The 25,457-nt window shown below is 38.9% G+C and overlaps 1 protein-coding gene across 1 annotated transcript in view; it reads right to left on the bottom strand.

Moving 5' to 3' along the window:
* FSIP2 (fibrous sheath interacting protein 2) overlaps positions 1-24,765 on the bottom strand; it is a 140,842-nt gene extending 116,077 nt beyond the window's left edge. The window contains exons 1-7 of the mRNA XM_025273720.3: positions 24,127-24,765; positions 23,651-23,776; positions 15,458-15,619; positions 14,618-14,707; positions 13,525-13,664; positions 9,126-9,267; positions 5,300-5,410 (exon numbers count right to left, since the gene is read on the bottom strand). Of these exons, the coding sequence (XP_025129505.3) occupies positions 5,300-5,410; positions 9,126-9,267; positions 13,525-13,664; positions 14,618-14,707; positions 15,458-15,619; positions 23,651-23,776; positions 24,127-24,225 (870 nt within the window). The 5' untranslated portion in view covers positions 24,226-24,765. The remainder of the gene's footprint in view (positions 1-5,299; positions 5,411-9,125; positions 9,268-13,524; positions 13,665-14,617; positions 14,708-15,457; positions 15,620-23,650; positions 23,777-24,126) is intronic.
* Positions 24,766-25,457: the final 692 nt, after the last annotated feature.

The following is a 25,457-nucleotide window of genomic DNA, read 5'->3' on the forward strand; positions in this document are numbered from 1 at the left end:
GTTTCCACTGTTTCCCCATCCAGTACCACCACTTCATGGCAAATAGATGGGGAAACAGTGGAAACAGTGGCTGACTTCATTTTTCTGAGCTCCAAAATCACTGCAGATGGTGATGGCATCCAGGAAATTAAAAGACCCTTACTCCTTAGAAGAAAAGCAATGACCAACCTAGACAGCATATTAAAAGCAGAGACATTACTTAGTCAACAAAGGTTCATCTGGTCAAGGCTATGGTTTTTCCAGTGGTCATGTATGGATGTGAGAGTTGGATTATAAAGAAAGCTGAGCACAGAAGAATTGATGCTTTTGAACTGTGATGTTGGAGAAGACTCTTGAGAGTCCCTTGGAATGGAAGGAGATCTAACTAGTCCATCCTAAAGGAGATCAGTCCTAAATATTCATTGGAAGGACTGATGTTGAAGCTGAAATTCCAATACTTTAGCCACCTGATGTGATGAGCTGACTCATTGGAAAAGACCCTGATGCTGTGAAAGACTGAAGGCTGGAGGAGAAGAGGATGACATGGTTGGATGGCATCACCAACTCAATGGACATGAGTTTGGGTAGACTCCGGGAGTTGGTGACGGACATGCTGCAGTTCATGGGGCTGAACAGAGTCGGACATGACTGAGCGAATGAACTGAACTGAAATTCAGGATGAGGAGAAAATGGAACCCTCAAGGCACTGTTGTCTGGATTATAAATTATAAGCTGGTAGAAGCCACCACAGAAAACAGTATGTAAAATCCTTAAAAAAAATAAAAATAGAGCTACCATATGACACAGCAATTTCACTTCTGGATATTTAATCAAAGGAAATACAAACACTAATACAAAAGATGCAGGCATTCAAGTATTCACTGCAGTAGTATTAATAGTAACCAAGAAAAGGAAGCAACCTAAGTGTTCATCCATAGTCAAATGGATAACTAAGATGTGGTCACACACAATGGAATATTATTTAGCCATTAAAAATATTCAATCTTGACATTTGTGACAACATGGACAATCTAAAACTATTCTGCTAAGTGAAATAATTCACGTTAAGACAAATGCAACATAATATAAAATGTAGAACCTAAAAAATAAAACTAACAAATTCAGATACAGACAAGAAACAGGTGGTTTCCAGAAAGGAGTTTGGTGGGAAGCAGATGTAGGGTATTAAGAGGTACAAATCTCAAGTTATCTAATGAATTAGAGGGACAAAATATACAGCATTTGGAATACAGTCAATAATATAAATCAGCTTGTATAACAAAGTTTACTAGACTTATTGTGGTGATCATTTTATAATGTATGGATGTGTAAAATCATTATATAATACACCTGAAGCTGACATTGTACATTGTAATACTGTACACTGACTATATTTCAATTAAAGAACCACAAAATGAAAAACATCATTAAGGTCTGGTGCAATGTCAAGCAGCCTAATAGCTCTGTAGAGAGGCAAGCAGGGGCAATATAAATATTTGACAATAATGTCCATGATAATCACTTCTATTAAACATTATACTGGAGGTTCTAGCGAATGCAATCAGGCAAGAGAAGGAACTAAAAACTCATCCATGTTTAATGAGCACCAAGATCATTTGTAGAACCATGATCATTATGTCGAACATCAGTTGGCACCTACAATAACACTACTAGAGCTAGTAAGTGTTTTTATCCATATAAGATATAAGATGAATATTAAAAATTGATTTCCTATATCCCAACATAAAATAATTGGAATTTAAAATACAAATTACAATAAATTATGAAATATATAGGAATAAATCTAGCAAAAGATGTGTAAAAGCCGTACACTTCAAATTATATAAGTACATGATAAGAAAAATTAAGAAGACATAAATAAATAGAGGTATTTGGTTCATGAGTTGGAAGATCCAATATAATCAAGAGATCAATTCTGCCCAAAATGACCTATAGAGTCAATACAATTCCCATCAAAATCTCAGCAAAATTTCCTGGCAAGCATGGACAACATGGTTTTAAAATATATATAGAAATACAAATGTAAATATAGATTAACCAAAACAACTCTGAAACAGAAAAATAAACTTGGAAAACTAAAATTACTGATTTAAAGAATTATTAAATGTATAATCAAGATAAGACAAACAGGTCAAAAAACAGAAAAAAGGAGTAAAGTTAGACTGCTGCTGCTGCTAAGTCGCTTCAGTCATGTCCGACTCTGTGTGACGCCATAGACGGCACCAGGACTCCCCCGTCCCTTGGATTCTCCAGGCAAGAACACTGGAGTGGGTTGCCATTTCCTTCTCCAATGCATGAAAGTGAAAAGTGAAAAGTGAAAGTGAAGCTGCTCAGTCGTGTCTGACTCTTAGCGACCTCATGGACTGCAGCCTACCAGGCTCCTCCATCCATGGGATTTTCCAGGCAAGAGTACTGGAGTGGGGTGCCATTGCCTTCTCCTGAAACTCATTTTTGACAAAGAAGCTAAGATAAATCTCTTATCTTAAAAGTTTTTGATAACTCTGCAACAAACACATACTTTGAGTAAAAATATAGGTAATATCAAATCTAAAAGAAAATATAGATTATACTAAGAAACACATAAAATGAATTGAAAAGCTTTTATATTAAAACATAATTCAAAAAGACAATTTGGAATATCTGCACTGGAATTCAAAAAGCCAATTTAGAATAGCTGCACTGGAAATACCAACAATTCAAACTGCTCTGCCATTAAGATTCCTCAAGCAGCCTGTGGTATTACCATGCCTACCATGAGTGGTCATGTTTAATGGGCACGCCCAGTGCCAGAATCTGATTGAGACTAAAGTTTATGGAAACACAGTAAATGTCATCAGGTGAAAATTAAGAGGAAACCTGGGGCATTCTGTTGCTACACCTAAAAGAATGAAATTAGAATATTCACTAACACCATACACAAAAATAAACTCAAAATGGTTCAAAGACCTACATGTAAGGCCAGATGTTATAAGACTCTTAAGAGCAAAGTATAGCCAGAACACTCTTTGACATAAATCACAACTATATCTTTTTTTGATCCACCTCCTAGAGTAATGAAAAGAAAAAGGAAAAGAAAAAAGGACCTAATTAAACTTAAAAGCTTCTACACAGCAAAAGAAAGCATAAAAAAAAGGGAGAATATATTTGCAAATGAGACAGAAAAGGAATTAGTCTCCAAAATTTACAAACAGCCCTTTAAGCTCAGACAGAAAAATACACAGCCCAATCAAAAATAAGCAGAAGATCTAAATAGACATTTCTCCAAAGGCATACAGATAGCCAAAGTATATGAAAAGACAGTAGTTCTATTTTTAGTTTTTTAAGGAATCTCCATACTATTCTCCATAGTGGTTGTACCATTACATTGCCATAACAGTGCAGAAGGGTTCCCTTTTTTCCTCTACACCTTCTCCAGCATTGTTTGTTTGTAGACTTTTTGATGATGATCATTTTGACCAGTATGAGGTGATACCATATTGTAGTTTTGATTTGCATTTCTCTGCTAATCAGTGCAGAATAACATGGAGATTCCTTAAAAAACTAAAAATAGAACTACTATATATGACCTAGTAACCCCACTCCTGGCCATGTATCCAGAGAAAACTCTAATCCAAAAGGATACACACACTCCAGTGTTCACTGAAGCATTATTCACAGTAGCCAAAACATGGAAGCAATTTAAATGTCCACTGATAGAGGAATGGATAAAGAAGATGTGGCACATATATACAACAGAAAACTACTCAGCCATGAAAAATGAAATAATGCCATTTGTAGTAACACAGACGACCTGGATAGAGATTATCACACTAAGTCAGATAGAAAAGACAAATATTTTATGATATCACTCATATGTAAAATAAATTTTTTTAAAAAATGAACTTATTCACAAAACAGAAACAGACTTACAGGTATGGAAAACAAACTTATGGTTACAAAAGAGGAAATGTGAGGGGGTGGAGGAATAAATCAGAAGCCTGTGATAACACACACAAAACACTACTATATATATGACAGATAACCAACAAGGACCTACTGTATAGCACAGTAAACTCTACTCAGTATTCTGTGATAACCTACATGAGAAAAGAATCTAAAATGGAATGAATATATGTATAACTGAATCACTTCTCTATACACCTGAACCTAACTGAACACTGTAATTCAACTATGTGCTATGCTTAGTCATTCAGTCATGTCCAACTCTGTGACCTCACGGACTGTAGCCCACCAGGCTGCTCTGTCCATGGAGATTCTCTAGGCAAGAATACTGGAGTGAACTGCCACGGTCTCCTCCAGGGGATCTTCCCAACCTACGGATCGAACTCAAGTCTCCTGCACTGCATTCCAATAAAAAAGTGGTGAAAAATTAAATATTAGAAAATAATAATTATAGTAAATTCAAGTAAGCTGAGATTGCCATATGAACAATCAGTCACTAACAACACTAAAATGTACATGTAGGAAGTCTAGAGGGCTTCCCTAGGGGTTGCAAGAGTCAGACATGACTTAGCAACTAAACAAAAACAACACAATGGTAGAATAAAAGATTAATATATTTCAATTTCAATATTCAAAAAATTATACAGCAGTATATATCAGTATAACCAAACTATGTAAATCTTACACTTACACATAGGTTTGTCAACAAGAAATTACCTAAAATAATTAGTTAGATTAGATTATTTTAGATAACGTTGACATAGAGTTGTCAATGTTGTTTTGTTATTAAAAAAGTGAAGAATCTGTAAGGAATAATAACATGAATGTATGTATTAATTCAAACATACAAACATTCATAGAAGTATTATACAATGTGTAAGAATACAGTTGTGTGTGTATAAATACCAATAAATAAATATGGTGGTGATGGAATTACAAATGAATTTTATTTCTCTTTATACTGATTTATATTCTAAATCATAAAATATTACATATTATTTAAAGTTCAAAACAAGTATTCTGAGAAGATTAACTGGTGGGGAAAAACTGAGAACTTGCTTCAAAATTCTAATAAAAACAATCAGTTATATAAATTTTTTCTATAGGAATTACAAGTGTAGTTTATGGTGTGTCAAAAGTAGTTTTATCAAATAATAGGGAAGTACTTTTTATACTACAGCCACAATATAATACAACCAAAATACAATAAAAATTTTATAACTTTCACTTTGTATAATACAAAGCATTTGGGGTAACCGTTCTATTGCCATCTCACAGAGTGAACTACATTCAAAAATGAAAACTATCAAAAGCACATCCTCAATCAGCCCCAATCAGAGGTTAAATCTCACCCTACCTTCTTGTTAGTTTCTTCTCTGCTTTTACGTCGTTGTTCCTCTATCCTAGCTTCTCTTTTAACATCTTCTCCAATTCTTGTCAGAAGTAACATCTCTTTTGTCTTCCATTCCTAAAGAGCACCATGTTACTATATTCAGTATGCATACACAATTAACCTCTGTATTTTTTACACTACCATAAAGCAAGTTATTTAGAACAAGTCAAGAGCCTAACAGAAATCAGACCAAGCATTAGTTTGGTGAAAAAGTAATTGCAGTTCTGTGAATTTTAAACCATTAAAAATAGGCTTACTGCTGCTAAGTCGCTTCAGTCGTGTCCGACTCTGTGTGACCCCATAGATGGCAGCCTACCAGGCTCCCCCATCCCTGGGATTCTCCAGGCAAGAACAATGGAGTGGGTTGCCATTTCTTTCTCCAATGCATGAAAGTAAAAAGTGAAAGTGAAGTCTCTCAGTCGTGTCTGACCCTCAGCGATCCCATGGACTGCAGCCTTCCAGGCTCCTCCGTCCATGGGATTTTCCAGGCAAGAGTACTGGAGTGGGGTGCCATTGCCTTTATTAATCAAAATAAGCACTGTTACAATCAACACATTTTTGCCACTGAGAAATAAGTTTGCTGTAGCATAAAAATCTGTGCTTCGTGATTCACTGAACTCTTGGAAAGCATTTTCTGCTTCCTGCTGGTTATGGAAGTGCTTTCCAAGCAAAAAGTTGTCGAGATGCCTGAAGAAGTGGTAGTCAGCTGGTGAGAGGTCAGTTGAATATGGCAGATGAGGCAAAATTTCAAAGACAAATTCGTTCAACTTTTGAAGCACTAGTTGTATGATGTGTGGTTGGGCATTATCAAGAAGTGGACACATTTTCATGACCAGTGCCAGCTGCAGGCACTGCAGTTTTCGGTGCATCTCATTGATTTGCTGAGCATACTTCTCAGATAAAATGGTTTTGATGGGGATTCAGAAAGCTATAGTGGGTTAAGCTGATAGCAGATGACCAAATAGTGACCATGACATTTTATTGGTGCAAGTTTGCTTTAGGAAGTATTTTGGAGCTTTTTCTTGGTCCGACAACTGAGCTGGTCATCTCATTGCTAGTTGTCACATAAAATTGACTTTTTGCCACACATCACAATTTGATTGAGAAATGGTTCATTCTTGTTGTGTAGAATAATATGACACTTCAACAATTTTTTAATTTGCAGTCAGCACATTAGGTATGCACTTAACAAGCTTTTTCACCTTTCCAATTTGCTTCAAAAGCTGAATGACCATAGAATAGTCAAAGTTCAGTTCTTTGGTAACTTCTCAGGTAGTTCTTCGATCAGCTTCGATGGAAGATCAGCCTTGATGATCTCAATTGGTTGGTGTCAGCTTTTGAAGGCTGGCCACTGTGCTCGTCATCTTCAAGGCTCTCGTTTCCTTTGCAAAACTTGAACAGCCACTGCACTACAGGCTCATTAGCAGTTCCTGAGCCAAATGCATCATTGATGTTGTGAGTTGTCTCCAGTGCTTTACAACCCATTTTGAAGTTGAATAAGAAAAGTGCTCAAATTTGCTTTTTGTCTAACATCATTTCTGTTTGCTGTTGTTGTTCAGTCGCCAAGTCATGTCTGACTCTTCATGACCCCATAGACTGCAGCATGTTAGGCTTCCCTGTCCTTCACCATCTCCCAGAGCTTGCCCATGATCATGTATTGTATTGGTGATTCAATAAACCATCTCATCCCCTGTCACCTTCTTCTGCCAACAATATTTCTAAGCATCAGAGTGTTTTCCAATGAGTCAGCTGTTCAAATCAGGTGGCCAAGGCATTGGAGCTTCAGCATCAGTCATTCTGATGAATATTTAGGGTTGATTTCCTTTAAGATTGATTGGTTTGTTTTCCTTCCTGTCCAAGGGACTCTCAAGAGTCACCTCCAGCACCAGAGTTCAAAAGCATTAATTCCTCAGCATTCTCCCTTTTTTATTGTCCAGCTCTCACAACTGTACCTGACTACTGGAAAGGCCATAGCCTTAACTATATGGACCTTTGTTGGCAAAGGGATGTTTTTGCTTTTTAACACACTGTCTAGGTTTGTCATAGCTTTCCTGCCAAGAAGCAGTTCAGTCAGTTTAGTCGCTCAGTCGAGTCCAACTCTTTGTGAACAAATGGACTGCAGCATGACAGGCTTCCCTGTCCATCACCAACTCCTGACACTTGCTCAAACTCATGTCTATTGAGTTGATGATGCCATCCAACCATCTTATTCTCTGTTGTCCCCTTCCTCTACTGCCTTCTATCTTGTCCAGCATCAAGGTCTTTTCCAATGAATCAGTTCTTTGCATCAGGTGGCCAAAGTATTGGGGTTTCAGCTTCAGCATCCATCCTTCCAATGAATATTCAGCTGCCCATCATGCTTTCCTTTAGGATGGACTGATTTCCTTTAGGTTTGATTGGTTTGAACTCCCTGCAGTATAAGGGACTCTCCAGAGTCTTCTCCAACACCACAGTTCAAAAGCATCAATTCTTCAGCACTCAGCTTTTTTTATAGTCCAACTCTCACACACATACATGACTACTGGAAAACCATAGCTTTGACTAACTGGACCTTTGTTGGCAAAGTAATGTCTCTGCTCTTTAATATGCTGTCTAGGTTGGTCCTAGCTTTTCTGCCAAGGAGCAAGCACCTTTTAATTTCATGGCTACAGTCACTATCTGCAGTGATTTTGGAGCCCTCTCCCCCCTCCAAAAAAGTCTGTCACCGTTTCCACTGTTTCCCCATCTATTTGCCATGAAGTGCTGGGACCAGATGCTATGATCGTTGAGTTTTAAGCCAACTTTTTCACTCTCCTCTTTCACTTTCAAGAGGCTCTTCAGTTCTTTGCTTTCTGCCATAAGGGTGATGTCATCTGCATATCTGAGGTTACTGATATTTATCCCAGCAATCTTGATTCCAACTTGTGTTTCATCCAGCCCAGCATTTTTCATGATGTACTGTGCATATAAGCTAAATAAGCAGGGTGACAATATACACCCTTGACGTACTCTTTTCCCTGTTTGGTACCAGCAAATTCTCTATGATCCAGCAAATGTTGACATTTAGATCTCTAGTTCTTTTGCCTTTTCTAAACCCAGTTTGAACATCTGGAAGTTCTCGGTTCATGTAATACTGAAGCCTAGCACGCAGGAATTTGAGCAGAGCCTTACTAGCATGAGTGCAATTGTCTGGTGATTTGAACATTCTTTAGTACTGCCCTTCTTGGGAATTGGGATTAGCATTGACCTCTTCCAATCATTTCCCTAGTCTAAAATAAATAAAATAAACAACAAGTAATAAGTCATTAGCAAAAAACATAAAAGGAAGAAATGTACATTAAAATGATATATAACATAACCACATTTACTTAAGAATGCATTCCAATATCAAATAGCAACATTCAGCAATGCAAAATTGCAATTACTTTTGCACTAACCTAATAAAATCATTCATTGGCTCTAGAATGGGCTTTCTTTACTTTACTGCACTCCTATTAGGAATGCAGGGGTGTTTAACTAAATCTAAATTTAAAATGTTTTCCTCTCCACACTGAGGGCTATAATGGAGTAAAACAGTATCTAGTAACTTTCCCCATCATCACTTTAAGAGCAGATACTGGCTCATATGCACAGTGTGTGGTGTCATCTTTATTTTATATAACAACTTATGATTACAGCTGTGGAGAAAGCTCAATGTGGGTAAAATGTTTAGACCTGATGTTACCTGAAGAAGCATGATGGACAGCTCAACTTATTTACAAATGAATAACTATACACAATTTTTCTCTATTTTAAATTTGCTGTCTCTCACCTCTTCAATTTTTCTACGAAGACTAAGTTTTCTTCTTGCATGTTCTCGCTGTCGTCTTTCTTCTCTATCCATTCGGAGCAGGCGTTGCTCTTCAGCTGTGTGCTCAAGATGTTCTAATTCCCTCTTTATCATATCCAGATATCTAAGTAAAACCAAATGTAATTCATGGTGAACTAGGAGTTTTGCTTACAATGACATCATCTGCTTTGATATTCCAAAACTACCTCCTTGCTTGCTTTATTTCTTGAGCAAGAAATAATATTTCTTCTTTATATATATATATATAAATATCTGTTATTGTAGCTAAGAAAAGGATAAATGTGGGGCATAGTATTAAAAACATTTTGCATAGTATATATTCACAATAGGTTTAGGAATATATGTTTGCAAAGAAGGTTGAAATAACTGAAACAGTGAAGTGACTTCACATTTGGAAAAATGATTTAGATTTTCTAAGAAAAGATGTATGTTGATTCCCTTGTAATTTTAAGGGCCTTGAACGCATCTTCCATGTATAGTCTGGGTCTCTGGTATGTCTCTGTGTTATAGAAGTACTATGGAACATAGCAGTTAGGAAATGCAGCTTAATGCCACAGCTTAATGAAGGAGGAGGAAAAAATATATATTTTTTCACTTCCTAAGTGATGGTCTTGACCATGGAAAGGTAATGACTTAACATGAATAAATGGCATCTAAAGAGCTTGCCCCTTAATGGATCACTCACTGCCTTGTCATGATGGAGGGGCTTGCATAACTCAATGAAGCTATGAGCCATGCCATGTAGGGCGCCCTAAAATGGACAGATCATAGTGGAGAGTTCTGACAAAATGTGATCTACTGGAGGAGGCAATGGCAAACCACTTCAGTATACTAGCCATAAGAACTCCAAGAACTATATAAAACGGCCAAAAAATATGACACCAAAAGATGAGCTCCCCATATTGGAAGGTGACCAATATGCTACTGGGGAAGAGAGGAGGACAACTACTAATAGCTCCAGAAAGAATGAAGCAGCTAGGCCAAAGCAAAGCCCGGTTGTGGATGTGTCTGGTGATGAAAGTAAACGCCAATGTTGTAAAGAAAAGTATTGCATAGGAACCTGGAATGTTAGGTCCATGAGTCAAGGTAAATTGGATATGGTCAAGCAGGAGATGGCAAGAATGAACACTGACATCTTAGGAATCAGTGAACTGAAATGGACCAGAATGGGTGAATTTAATTCAGATGACCATTATTTCCACTATTGAGGGAAGGAATACCATAGAAAAAAATGGAGTAGCCCTCATAATCAACAAAAGAGTCTGAAATGCAGTACTTGAATGCAGGCTTAAAAATGACAGAATGATCTTGGTTCGTTTTCAAAGCAAACCATTCAACATCACAGTAATCCAAGTCTATGCCCCAACCACTGATGCCAAAAAACTGAAGTTGACCAGTTCTACGAAGACCTAGAAGACCTCCTAGAATTAACACCCCTCCTCCCAAAGATATTATGTTCATTATATGGGGATTGGAATGCAAAAGTAGGAAGACAAAAGATTCCTGGAATAACAGGCAAGCTTGGCCTTAGAATACAAAATGAAGCAGAGCAAAGGCTAACAGAATTCTGTCAAGAGAACACACTGGTCATAGCAACCACCCTTTTTTAACAACACAAGAGATGACCTTACACATGGACATTACCAATGGTCAATACTGAAATCAGATTGATTACATTTGCTGGAGCTGATAATGAAAAAAGCTGTATTCAATCAGCAAAAACAAGAACTGGAGCTGACTGTGGCTCAGATCATCAGTCCCTCATAGCAAAATTCTGGATTAAAGAAAGTGGGGGAAACAACTAGGCCAGGCAGGAACAACTTAAATTACATCCCCTATGAATATACAGTGGAGGTGATGAATAGATTCAAGGGATTGGATCTAGCAACCAGAGTTCCTGAAGAACAGGGACAGAGATCTGTACTGTAATACAGTACAGAAGGCAGAGAACAAAACCATGCCAAGGAAAAGAAATGCAAGAAGGCAAAGTGGTTATCTGAGAAGGCTTTACACATAGCTGAGGAAAGAAGAGAAGCAAAAAGCAAGGGATAAATGGAAAAGGTATACCCAACTAAATGCAGAGTACCAGAGAACAGCAAGGAAAGAGAAGAAGGCATTCTTCAATGAACAATGCAAGGAAATAGAGGAAAACAACAGAAAGGGTTTAAGACTAGAAGGTGTCTTCAAGAAAACTGGAAATTATCAAAAGAACTTTTCATCCAAAGATGGGCACAAAAAAGGACAGAAACAGTAAAGACATAACAGAAACGGAAGAGATCAAGAAGAGATGGAAAGAACACACAGAAGAACCATACAAAAAAGATCTTAATGACCCAGATAACCACAATGGTGCAGTCTCTCACTCAGAGCCAGATAATCTGGAGTGTGAAGTCAAGTCAGCCTTAGAAAGCACTGCTGCCAATAAAGCTAGTGAAGGTGATGGAATTCCAGCAGAGCTTTTTAAAATCCTGAAAGATGATGCTATTAAAGTGCTGCACTCTTTAGGGCAACAAATTTGGAAAACCCAGCAGTGGCCCCAGGAATAGAAAGGGTCGATCCTCCTCCCAATTCCCAAGAAATGAAGTACTAAAGAATGTTCAAACCATGAGACAATTGCACATATCTCCCATGCCACTAAGTTTATGTTCAAAATTCTCCAAGCTAAGCTTCAACATTACATGAACCAAAGAACTTCCAGATGTTCAAATTTAGTTTAGAAAAGGCAAGAGGAACCATAGATCAAATTTCCAACATTTGCTGAATCATTGAGAAAGCAAGGGAATTCCAGAAAAAACATCTACCTCTGTTTCATTGACTATGCTAAAGCCTTTAACTGTGTGGATCATAATAAAACTGCTGAAAACCCTTAAAGAAATGGGAATACCAAGACCATTTTAATCTGTCAACTGAGTAACCTGTATGCAGGTCAAGAAGCAAAAGTTAGAACCCTGTATGGCACAGCTGACTGGTTCAGGATTGAGAAAGGAGTATGATTTCTCCTTTAGGTTGTTTATTGTCACCCTGTTTATTTAACTTATACGCAGAGCATATCATGAGAAACGCCAGGCTGGATGAGTTACAAGCTGGAATCAAGATTTCTGGAAGAAATATCAACCTCTGATATACAGATAATACCACTCTAATGGCAGAAAGCAAAGAGGAATTAAAAAGCCTCTTGATGAGGGTGAAGGAGAAGAGCGAACACACCAACTTAAAACTCAATATTAATAAAACTAAGATTCTGGCATCCGGTCCCATTACTTCATGGCAAATAGAAGATGAAAAGGTGGAACAGTGACATGTTTCCTTTTCCTGGGCTCTAAAACCACTGCTGATGGTGACTGAAACCATGAAATTAGATGATTACTTCTTGGCAAGAAAGCTATGAAAAACCTATAGTATGTTAAAAAGCAAAAACATCCCTTTGCCAACAAAGGCCCATATAGTCAAGGCTATGGTCTTTCCAGTAATCATGTACAGATGTTAGAACTGGACAATATAGAAGGCAGAGTGCTGAAGAATTGAATCTTTCAAATTGTGATGCTGGAAAAGACTCTTGAGTGTCTCTTAGAAAGCAAGGAGATCAAACCAGTCAATCTTAAAGGAAGCAAGCCCTTAAACATTCATTAGAATGAGTGATGCTGAAGCTCGATTATATTGGCCACCTGATTCAAACAGCTGACTCATTGGAAAAGAACCTGATGCTGGGAAAGACTGTTGGCAGAAGGAGAAGGTGACAGAGGATGAGACTGTTGGATGGCTCACCAATGCAACGGACATGAACTTGGGCAAACTCCAGGAGATGGTGAAGGACAGGGAAGCCTAACATGCTTTAGTCCATGGGGTCGTGAAGAGTCAGACACGACTTGGCAACTGAACATCCGCAACAACAACAAAGAGCTTGCAGGTTTTTTAAGCAATCACACATGTTTTATCAGTATTGAAGCTATATCTACCCTCCTTTTTTGAATTTGCATTAATTTCCTCAAACAATGCTGCCAGCTCTTAAAGATGACCCAATACAAAATTATTATTAAAATCATGTGCTAAAGATACTTTCCCTCCATTTCCAACTACAGGATGGATTTTGTATTTGATTATTCATTCAGTTAACAGCTTGGATTACCTCCTGGACTCCCAGAAACTGTATTTTTTCTAGAAGAAATTCATGTTTATAGCCTTGGTACCAGAATTCCCAATTCCTGGACCTTTTGCTCTCCCTTCCTCTCCATACTGAAATAGTGAAGTTAAATAGCATCCCATACTTTAAAAAAACTCTTAGCTTCAATTGTTTCTAGCATTTTGTAACTTATTTGGATCCACAATATATACATAAAATATTCATTAACTTCAATCTCACCTGTGCCTTATTAATTGTTCTTGGTCCTTAATAGACGGGGTGCCTTCCTGTAACAACCAATTTTGGAACTGTGTAACATCAGAACGTCCAGGTATTTGATTGTCTTCCCGTAGTTTATTTACTTGTTTTGCAAGCATTTTCTATTAAAAAAAAGTGTGTGTGTAACATATATATATATATATATATATATATATATATATGGATGTGTATATATATGTATATACAATTTTTTAACATTTCCCAGAAATAAAAATGTCTTTTGATCTGCTTTTTTTATATTTAATGTTTAGTGAAATTCCCATACTTTGTAAATAACTAATTCCTTTTAACTGCATTTAAATCTATTTTGAATCCACTGTAGATATGGACAATTGACTCAAAGATTTCTGTTTCTGAAAATAAAAAATATTTCAGCTTTTTTTCTATCCATTCTAAAGAAATTAATTTTAAAAAATGGAAGAAGTGGAGGAGAAACTCCCAGCACAAAGGAGTAAATGAGGGGAAATAGAGAACACTTAAAAGTATAGGGGAATCATCTTCATTTCTGTACAACTCTTGACCTTGGAACATAAATCTGTAAAATTCACATATGTGTAGCTTTTTCATTTTTATCCAACTCGTGACTCTAAAGTCTGAATTCACTTACATCACATGGGAAGTGGATGAACACAGCCACATATGTGTACAAACATACAGTGTACGTGTTCTTTGCATTTTTAGGATGTTATAACAATTCATATGGTTCCTCTCCTGTTACTTAAGTTGTTTTGGTCTCCAGCCTAAGAATCTTGCAGCCACAATAGACTCTTCCAATTGGTCCCAAATCAGGTAGATGGGGCATATCCTAGTAACAATTTTATTATTAAATTTTGCCAGCTACCACTGGCATATTAATAGATGACCTGGTCCCTTTCCCTTTCTTGGCCCAAAATAGCAATCTCAAAATATTTTCTTCTGCTCTAAATTTTTACTTGGGGAAATTATTTAGGTTGCCAAAATTAAAGGTAGAATATTATAAGAAAATACTCTGCCCACAAGCAAACCTTTGTTCCAAACCCCATGTACAGAAACCAAATTTAAATATTTAACTTACTTGTTCTCTTATATAGTTTCTTTCAAAATCTAATTTTAAACTGGTAAGATATTGCCTGTACTTATTCAATTCCCTCAAGGTACATACAACCTAAAAAAACACAAAATAATTAGAAAAATATATAAATAAAAATATCTAAAAATCAAAGCAATTACTTTATAGAAGTAAAATAATACTCTGTTATCAAGTAAAAAACTGCTAACAATTTTGTAAGTAATATCTCTCTAGAATTTTTAATCAACAGGAAATTGCTATTCAAATAGCATTACTTTATTTATTTGACTTATGCCATGGTAAGGAATTGAGTACATAAAGTTATTAAAATAAAATACCAATTTAATAATAATGTTCAACCTCAATAAGAACAGAGTGTATTAGGAGTGTATCAAGCTGATTTTTCTAGGTTCTTATTTTCTCTTAATTTTTAAAAAAGTACATGGGACATAATCCTTGACAAGCATACAGTGCCATTAGAGACAAAGAAAACTATGATACAGTCGGGAAAATTCTTTTTATATCTTCAAATTATTTAGTAGTCATCTTTTGATATTTCAAGGAAAAAAAGTTAAAGGAAGAAGTAGTTTCACTTGGAAAACAACTATTGTCTGATTTTATTTGACCCAAATACTGATTGATTTAATGGAATTTTCCAGTAAGTATCTCTTCTGACCAAACTAAAGGTGATCCAGGCCCCCCAGTGAGGAACAGAAGCAAGCTTTTATCAAATCTTAGAGGTTTTCAATGATTGATGTGTAGCAGAACAAATACAATATTGTAAAGTAATTAGCCTCCAATTAAAATAAATAAATTTAAATTTAAAAAAAGTTATTTTCAACTCACTTTATTATTGCTGGTGATGTAACCACCTTTCTTTAATCTTCTCAAGATGTCTTTACGCTTATGGTAGGCTCTTAAATGTGGATCATGGAGACTTTTATACTGGTTTTCCAAAAGTCGACAGTATGGATCAGTCAGGTTAAAACCGTAAGAAGGTCGAAAAAGCTGCAAACAAGAAATTTAAGCATATTATAAATGTACAATTAATCAATTTCTCTTTTAAATATCAAAATATTAAAATGACCAGACTATTCATAGAAAATAAAGCATATAAGAATGTGAAGTGGGAGAAAATCAGAAAAAGAATTTGGAATGGGCAGTGTTAATTGCTTATCCCTAACCTTTTTTCTTCACTAACCTGAATTATCCTAAAACCCCACCCTCACTCAATTAATTCCCCCATCATTATCAGTCCCTAGCCCAAAGCTAGAAAAGGGAGGAGGAAATGAAAAGAAAGAGGAAAGTATAAACTTTGTTTTAATGTATAAAGCCAAAACTAAGACTCTCTCTTTTCCTCTTCCCTCCTCCAGATCCAGAAACTGCATTCAAAGGATAAAGGGATAATATCAATATCATTCAGTTCAGTTCAGTTCAGTTCAGTCGCTCAGTCGTGTCCAAATCTTTGCAACCCCATGAATTGCAGCACGCCAGGCCTCCCTGTCTATCACCAACTCCCGGAGTTCACTCAAATTCACGTCCATTGAGTAGGTGATGCCATCCAGCCATCTCACGCTCTGCATCTCATATTCTAACAATAAAGAAAAACAGAAAATCTTCCGCAAAGATTCACTGAAACAACTTTGAAAAAAAAAAAAAAGTAAAACTCAGATGTTAAAGATGATGAATTAAAGAGTTACTGTATTTTGAATTCTTATCTAAGAAATGCAATGATTTCTGAGTGCTACAGTCAAGGAAAAGTTACCACTTTATATATAAAGTTCAATATATTGAAGAATCAATTATAAAGAATAATGCTAGGGATTGAGATTTCTTCATACCAAATACTACCTTATTAAATAGCTATTACTGTATCAAAGAAGGAAAATAACAACTAATAGTCATGTTAGTTTATCTGTTACTTTAGAGGAAACATGAATAATTTCATCTCATTTATAAGTTAAAACATTACCAAGGCGAGGCACTTTAAAATCTGCCAGGGGGGACGTCAGTACTTCGTTCATTTTTCAAAAATTTTTCAATAGCAGGATAGTGATAATAGGTAATGGGAGAACCTCTGAAAGGGGAAAAGGAGAGGCTAGAAGTAGGTGCGGAAGTCATCCAAATGTTGTCTTCATATCCTATATTTATACTATCCTTTAGATTGTCTTGGTCAAACAACAGAAATGTTTAGTCTAAAGTTAAAGTAGGAACTGTCTCAAGTGAAAGGCAACTGGAATGTGTGGGAGATGTGGCAAACCTGAGAGCACACCATGCCCTGTGCAGGCATGCTATTCAAATTCTGTGATCTGACACACTATACATCTTTGCACACTGGTGTCTGTCTGCCCAAAGAAAGGCAATGCCAAAGAATGCTCAAACTACCGCACAACTGCACTCATCTCACATGCTAGTAAAGTAATGCTCAAAATTCTCCAAGCCAGGCTTCAGCAATATGTGAACTGTGAACTTCCTGATGTTCAAGCTGGTTTTGAAAAGGCAGAGAAACCAGAGATCAAATTGCCAACATCCGCTGGGTCATGGAAAAAGCAAGAGAGTTCCAGAAAAATATCTATTTCCGCTTTATTGACTATGCCAAAGCTTTTGACTGTGTGGATCACAATAAACTGTGGAAGATTCTGAAAGAGATGGGAATACCAGAACCTGACCTGCCTCTTGAGAAACCTATATGCAGGTCAGGAAGCAACAGTTAGAACTGGACATGGAAACACTGACTGGTTCCAAATAGGAAAAGGAGTACGTCAAGGCTGTATATTGTCATCCTGCTTATTTAACTTCTATGCAGAGTACATCATGAGAAACGCTGGGCTGGAAGAGCACAAGCTGGAATCAAGATTGCCAGGAGAAATCTCAATAACCTCAGATATGCAGATGACACCACCCTTATGGAAGAAAGTGAAGAAGACTTAAAGAGCTTCTTGATGAAAGTGAAAGAGGAGAGTGAAAAAGTTGGCTTAAAGCTCAACATTCAGAAAACGAAGATCATGGTATCTGGTTGTGCCACTTCATGGGCAATAGATGGGGAAACAGTGTCAGACTTTATGTTTCTGGGTTCCAAAATCACTGTAGATGGTGACTGCAGCCATGAAATTAAAAGACACTTACTCCTTGGAAGAAAAGTTATGACCAACCTAGATAGCACATTGAAAAGCATAGACATTACTTTGCCAACAAAGGTCCATCTAGTCAAGGCTATGTTTTTTCCTGTGGTCATGTATGGATGTGAGAGTTGGACTGTGAAGAAAGCTGAGCACTGAAGAATTGATGCTTTTGAACTGTGGTGTTGGAGAAGACTCTTGAGAGTCCCTTGGACTGCAAGGAGATCCAACCAGTCCATTTTAAAGGAGATCAGTCCTGGGTGTTCTTTGGAAGGAATGATGCTAAAGCTGAAACTGCAGTACTTTGGCTACCTCATGAGAAGAGTTGACTCATTGGAAAAGACTCTGATGCTGGGAGGGATTGGGGGCAGGAGGAAAAGGGGATGACACAGTTTGAGATGGCTGGATGGCATCACCAACTTGATGGATGTGAGTTTGAGTGAATTCTGGAGGATGGTGATGGACAGGGAGGCCTGGCGTGCTGCGATTCATGGGGTCGCAGAGTCGGACACGACTGAGCAACTGAACTGAACTGAACTGAACTGATCTGTCTGCAGGTAACAATTTGTGTTTAGCCTGTGTTTTGTCTGGCAGTAGCCTCCTCAGTCAGATTCTGAACACTTAAAGAGCCTGGCTTGGGTGGGACCCTAAAAAGAACTCCCTCAAGTTAAGTTGAAGATGCTTATGTGAAAAAAGAGGGAGATTGGGGAGCTGATAGGATGCTAGGTTGCCTTATCCATTTAAAAGTTTCCTTGATAAATTTCTGACAATGCTTAATACTAGACTTTACTCTCTTCCAATGTGTCTAGGTTATAAAGCAGAATTCCCTAATTACCAAAGATTCCCTAAGAAAGGGAAAAAAAAAAAAAAAAAAAGGAATTCCATAGGGCAATGTCATAAATTCAGTGAGACCAGAAGTGAAATCCCTATCTTTCTCTAAGGAAAACAATCAACAATCGTGAGTTGTGAGTCACTCAGAAGTGGATTGTTTCTTTTAGATGTTGATATTTAGTTGCCAACTTCTTCTAGATATTCAGTTCAGTTCAGTTGCTCAGTCATGTCTGATTCTTTGAGACCCCAGGAACTGCAGAACGCCAGGCTTCTCTGTCCATCACCGACTACCTGAGCTTGCTCAAACTCATGTGCATTGAGCCGATGATGCCATCCACCCATCTTATCCTCTGTTGTCCCCTTCTCCTCCTCCCTTCAATCTTTCCAGAATCAGGGTCTTTTACAAGGAGTCAATTCTTTGTATCAGGTGGCTAAAGTATTGGAGTTTCGGCTACAGCATAAGTTCTTCCAGTGAATATTCAGGACTCATTTCCTTTAGGATGGACTGGTTGGATCTCCTTGCAGTCCAAGGGACTCTCAAGAGTCTTCTGCAACACCACAATTCAAAAGCATAAATTTATCAGTGCTCAGTTTTCTTTATAGTCCAACTGTCACATCTATACATAACTACTGGAAAAACCACAGCTTTGACTTGACAGGACATTGTCAGTAAAGTAATGTCTCTGCTTTTTAATATGCTCTCTAGGTTGGTCATAGTTTTTCTTCCAAGGAGCAAGTGTTTTTTAATTCATGGCTATAGTCACTATCCACAATGATTTTGGAGCCTCCCCAAAATAAAGTCCATCACTGTTTCCATTGTTTCCCCATCTATTTGCCATGAAGTGATAGGACTGGATGCCATGATCTTCGTTTTTTGAATGTTGAATTTTACACTACCTTTTTCACTCTCCTCTTTCATCAAGAGGCTCTTTAGTTCCTTTTCAATTTCTGCCATAGGGTGGTATCATCTGTGTGTCTGAGGTTATAGATATTTCTCCCAGCATTCTTGATTCCAGCTTGTGCTTCATTCAGCCCGGCATTTCACATGATGTACTCTGCATAGAAATTAAATTACCAGGGTGCCAATATACAGCCCTGACGTACTCCTTTCCCTATTTGGATCAAGTCTGTTGTTTCATGTTCAATTCTAACTGTTGCTTCTTGACCTGCATACAGATTTCTCAGGAGGCAGGTAAGGTGGTCTGGTATTCCCATCTCTTTAAGGATTTTGCACAGTTTGTTGTCATCTACACAGTCAGAGGCTTTGGCGTAATGAATAAAGCAGAAGTAGATGTTTTTCTGGTATTTTCTTTCTTCTTCTATATCCAACGGATGTTGGCAATTTGATCTCTGGTTCCTCTGCCTTTTGTAGACCCAGCTTGAACATCTGGAAGATCATGGTTCACATACTGTTGGAGCCTGACTTTAAGAATTTTGAGCATTAATTTGCTAGAATGTGAGATGAGTGCAATTGTGCAGTGGATTGAACATTCTTTGGCATTGACCTTCTTTGGGACTGGAATAAAAACTGACCTTTTTCAGTCCTGTGGCCATTGCAGGGTTTTCCAAATTTGCTAGCATGTTGAGTGCAGCACTTTCACAGCATCAACTTTTAGGACTTGAAATAGCTCAGCTGGAATTCCATCATCTACACTAGCTTTGTTCATAGTGATGCTTCCTAAGGCCCACTTGACTTCGCATTCCAGGATGTTGGGCTCTAGGTGAGTGATCACAGCATTGTGGTTATCTGGGTCATGAAGATCTTTTTTGTACAGTTCTTCTGTGTATTCTTGCCACTTCTTCTTAATAATCTTCTGCTTCTGTTAGTTCCATACCATTTCTGACTTTTATTGTGCCTGTCTTTGCATGAAACTTTCCCTTGGTATCTCTAATTTTCTTGAAGAGATCACTAGTCTTTCCCATTCTATTGTTTCCCTCTATTTCTTTGCATTGATCACTGAAGAAGGCTTTCTTATCTCTCCTTGCTATTCTGTGCAACTCTGAATTCAGATGGGTATATCTTTCCTTTTCTCCTTGGCCTTTAGCTTCTCTTTTTCCTCAGGTATTTGCAAGGCCTCCATTTTTTTGCCTTTGCCTGTGTGGATCACAACAAACTATCCACAATGGATGAAACCTCCAGACAACCATTTTTCCTTTTTCTTTTCATTGGGGAGGCTCTTCATCACTACCTCCTATACAATGTCACGAACCTCTGTCCATAGTTCTTTGGACACACTGTCTATCAGATCTAATCCCTTGAATCTATTTGTCACTTTCACTGTATTTTAGATACTGAATTTTAGCTTTGATGGTCTCAGCTCAGTTCAGTTGCTCAGTCATTTTTGACCCTTTGCGACCCCATGGACTGCACCAGGATAGGCTTCCCTGTCCATCACCAACTCCTGGAGCTTACTTAAACTCATGTCCAGCAAATCCGTGATGCCATCCAACCATATCATCCTCTGTCTTCCCCTTCTCCTCCTGCACTCAATCTTTCAAAGCATCAGGGTCTTTTCCAATGAGTCAGTTCTTTGCATCAAATGGCCAAAGTAATGGAGATTTAGTTTCAACTTCAGTCCTTCCAATGAATATTCAGGACTCATTTCCTTTAGGATGGACTGGTTGGATCTCCTTGCAGTCCAAGGGACTCTCAAGAGTCTTCTCAAACACCACAGTTCAAAAGCATCAATTCTTTGGCACTCAGCTTTCTTTATAGTCCGACTCTCACATTCATACATGACTACTGGAAAAACCATAGCTTTGACTAGACAGACCTTTGTTGGCAAAGTAATGTCTCTGCTTTTTAATATGCTGGCTAGGTTGGTCTTAGCTTTTCTTCCAAGGAGCAAGCGTCTTTTAATTTTATGGCTTGCAGTCACCATCTTTAGGGATTTTTAAGCCCAAGAAAATAAAATCTCTCCCTGTTTTTATTGTTTCCCCATTAATTTGCCATGAAGTGATGGGATCGGATGCCATGATCTTCATTTTAGGAATGTTGAGTTTCAAGCCACGTTTTTCACTCTCCTCTTTCACTTTCACCAAGAGCCTCTTTAGTTCTTCGCTTTCTGCCATAAGGGTGGTGTCATCTGCATATCTGCGATTATTGATTTTTTTTTTCTCCCAGTAATCTTGATTCCAGCTTGTGCTTCATCCAGCCCAGCATTTCTCACGATGTATTCTGCATATAAGTTAAACATATACAGCCTTGATGTACTTCTTTCCCAATTTTGAACCATCCGTTGTTCCATGTCTGGTTCTAACTGTTGCTTCTTGACCTATATACAGATTTCTCAGGAGGCAGGTTAGGTGGTCTGCTAGTCCCATCTGTTTAAGAATTTTCCATAGTTTGTTGTGATCCACACAGGCAAAGGCTTTGGCATAGTCAATAAAGTAGAAGTAGATATTTTTTGGAACTCTCTTGCTTTTTCAATGATTCAGTGGATGTTGACAATTGATCTCTGGTTCCTCTGATGGTCTGTGTTTCTCAAAATCAATCCTGGGCTACTGATCTCTAAACAAAGAACATCTTTTATACAAACCCATTCCTTAGTGTCAGGTAATCCTTCTGCTTTCAGTTAAAACAACTGGGTGAAAAAAAAAAAGTGTAAATATAAGGCAGTACTTCATTAAGGAGATTTTACTGAAAGAAAAAGAAGGCTATCACAAAGTAAGTCTTCAGGGAAATTTTGCCTAATTATGGTTAAATGAAGAATTTGAGGGAAATGAATATAATAAAGAATAGAAAATGTCTTTTTAAAAACTACTGGACAACTCAATTAATATTGGACAGAGAAAATGGTAATACAGCAAATAATATATTTGAGGAAGTATTTGGAAGACAGGGCTAAGTTTATATACTAAGAGGAGTGATATAGGTTGAGCATTCTTTCATAAACCTGATTTGTGTGGCTATGATGCAGTCAAACTGTGTGTGGTGTCATATTTTCAGGTAATTTGCTCTATTCTAGTAGATTTGTTTTAAAAAAGATAAATTATACATTTTCCAAACACAAAGTTTTACTTTTAAGAAATTATGTTTATTAGGCAAGGATCAAATATGGAGGGCCCTGCTCATTTCTGATGACATCACAGATCCTACGTTGGGCTTCCCAGGTGGCATTAGTGGTAAAGAACCTGTCTGCCAATGCAGGAAACATAACAGAGGTGGGTTTGACTGCTGAGTCAGGAAAATCGGCTAGAGGAGGATATGGCAATCCACTCCAGTATTCTTGCCTGCAGAATCCCACAGCCAGAGGAACCTGGTGGGCTACAGTCCATGCAGTAGCAAAGAGTCGGACATGACTGAAACAACCTAGTATGCACGCACAGTGGTTAACTGAAAATTCTTTCCAGTAGAATTTTTTGCCATATTGATCAAAGCAACCAGTTAAAAAGACTGCATTGCACTTCCTGCCCTGTTAATTACTGAATCAAGGAGTAGGGAGGTTTGAGGGAGGGTATTACACTGAGGACTAAAAACATGGAAGGGTTTGAGGGGCATACATGGCAACCCACTCCAGTACTCTTGCCTGGAGAATCCCATTGAGGGAGGAGACTGGTAGGCTACAGTCCATGGGATCACAAAGAGTCGGACACAACTGAGTGACTTCACTTTCACTTTCACATTACACTGAGGACTAAAAACATGGAAGGGTTTGAGAGGCATACACACTATAACCTAGTAAGATTTAAAGTATAAACTTATAGTATTGGGTAGACTTATACAAACCAAGGACAATGCAAATTCTAAGGAAATAAAGGCTGTAACAGTTGAAAAGAAATCTTGAAAGATGGTCCAAGCTCATAGCTGGGAGAAGAGTAAAGGATAGGATTGAACCTGGGTCTCCTGAATTGCAGGTGGATTCATTCCATTGGAGCCACCTGAGGGTTATATCTCTGTGTGCGGAAGACCTGTTATAGAAGAAAATGGCAACCCACTCCACTACTCTTGTCTGGAGAATTCTATGGACAAAGGAGCCTGACAGGCTACAGTCCATGGGGTCGTAAAGAGTCAGACACAACTGAGCAACTAACACTTAATTTTCAGAAAAGAATGAAGTCAATGTAAGAAAATTAAACATCACCTTACCTTCTCATTTAATTTCGTGGTATAGTATAAACTATTGCTTCCTGGGATCACAGGCAGCTTGACCCCAAGAGGCAGATCCAGTAGCTGAGCTGCTCCGACCCCTGAAAATTCAGTTTTGCGCTCACCCTGTCGGATACAATTGGAGAGTTTTGTCGTTCCTTTAGGTATGTTAGTTTAGGCCAACTTAACTGCTACTCCAATCCTGAGGAAGGAAGGAACGGAAAGGTCCCGCCCGGCCAGGCAGCCTGGAAGACCTTGGCTTCCAGTTACCAGCTCCCTAGGCAACGCCACAACCGGTTGCGCCAGCACCCGCCCAGCCCCGCCTCCTGCGGCGGCCCTGCTTGTGGGCCCGGAAAGCCGGACGGTTACGGGCCTCACTGAGGGCACGTGACCGTTCGCCGCCCTACCCGCCCCTCCCTCCCAGGCTGGAGGCCCGGCAGAGGAGGACAGAGCTGACCAGCCTGGGGGCCACTCACGTCTCCGCACTGCTGGCTTTCTGTGGTGAGGCCGCTGGTGGCCGTCTTGGTGGCTGCGACGTCGGCCGCCTTGGAGCAGGCGCTGATGTACAACTCCATAGCCGGCCTGGCCCCCTCTGTGCCCCCGCTGTCCTCCCCTCTCACCTCCCCTCACACCCCGTCCCTGTCGTCGTCCCTCCGTCCCCACCGGACTGAATGACCAGTATCCTGCGTGTCAGAGGCCCTCCCTCTCAGCGTTCCAGGCTCCGAACGTGCGGGTGCTCGACTATGAAGAGCAGAGCGCCCTCCCGAGGGCGAGCCCCTCGCGCGCTGGCTTGGGAGCCTCAGAGCCGGGAAATCAAGACGCGGGGCCTGGTCCCTACGTGCCAAGGGCGACATATTTCTCTACGAGCCCTACAGCCCTCAGCCACACCAAACCAAAATAAAAACTTACAGAACTTCACTGGCGCGTTAGCTGGCTAATTTCTCCTCTTCTCCAAGAAGGTTTGGTTCTATGCAGAAACAAACAAGAATGATTGTGCAGCCCATTCTAGAGCCAGTTCACTTCTGTTCAATCGCTCAGTCGTGTCTGACTCTTTGCGACCCCATGAACCGCAGCACCCCAGGCCTCCCTGTCCATCACCAACTCCCGGAGTCCACCCAAACCCATGCCCATTGAGTCGGTGATGCCATCCAATCATCTCATCCTCTGTCTGTCCCCTTCTCCTCCTGCACTCAATCTTTCCCAGCATCAGGGTCTTTTCCAATGAGTCAGCTCTTCGCATCAAGTGGCCACAGTACTGGAGTTTCAGCTTCAACATTAGTCCTTCCAGTGAACACCCAGGACTGATCTCCTTAAGGATGGACTGGTTGGATCTCCTTGCAGTCCAAGGGACTCTCAAGAGTCTTCTCCAACACCACGGTTCAAAAGCATCAATTCTTCTGCACTCAGGACTGACGAATACACATGGCTCCCTTGTAAACTGTGACCACACCCCACCCCCAGGTGTCCATAACCTCTTCCCAATCCACTCCAGGTCCCACATAACTTATTGTCCTCCCTCCTCTTCTAGTCGCCCTCTTTCTTTTTTCTTTCTTCCTGTCCCTATTGACTGCCTCTCTTGTGTCTTCCTGTGGGCCTCTTTTTCATCCTCTCAATCTTCCAGGGAAAATTTATCAAGTGCCTGGCTCCTTTGGGCCAGTCATCTGAGCTGGGAATTTAAGGATACAATGATGAGAAAAATATGGTCCTTCCTTCAAGGAGCTAACTAGGATGTGAGAACTTTGAAAGCAGAGACTGTATCTGATGTTAGGAATTTGGACTTCGCCCCTTAGATTCCTTGATCTATTAT

The sequence above is a fragment of the Bubalus bubalis genome, chromosome 2 (assembly GCF_019923935.1).
Source record: "Bubalus bubalis isolate 160015118507 breed Murrah chromosome 2, NDDB_SH_1, whole genome shotgun sequence".
NCBI classification, from domain to species: domain Eukaryota; kingdom Metazoa; phylum Chordata; class Mammalia; order Artiodactyla; family Bovidae; genus Bubalus; species Bubalus bubalis.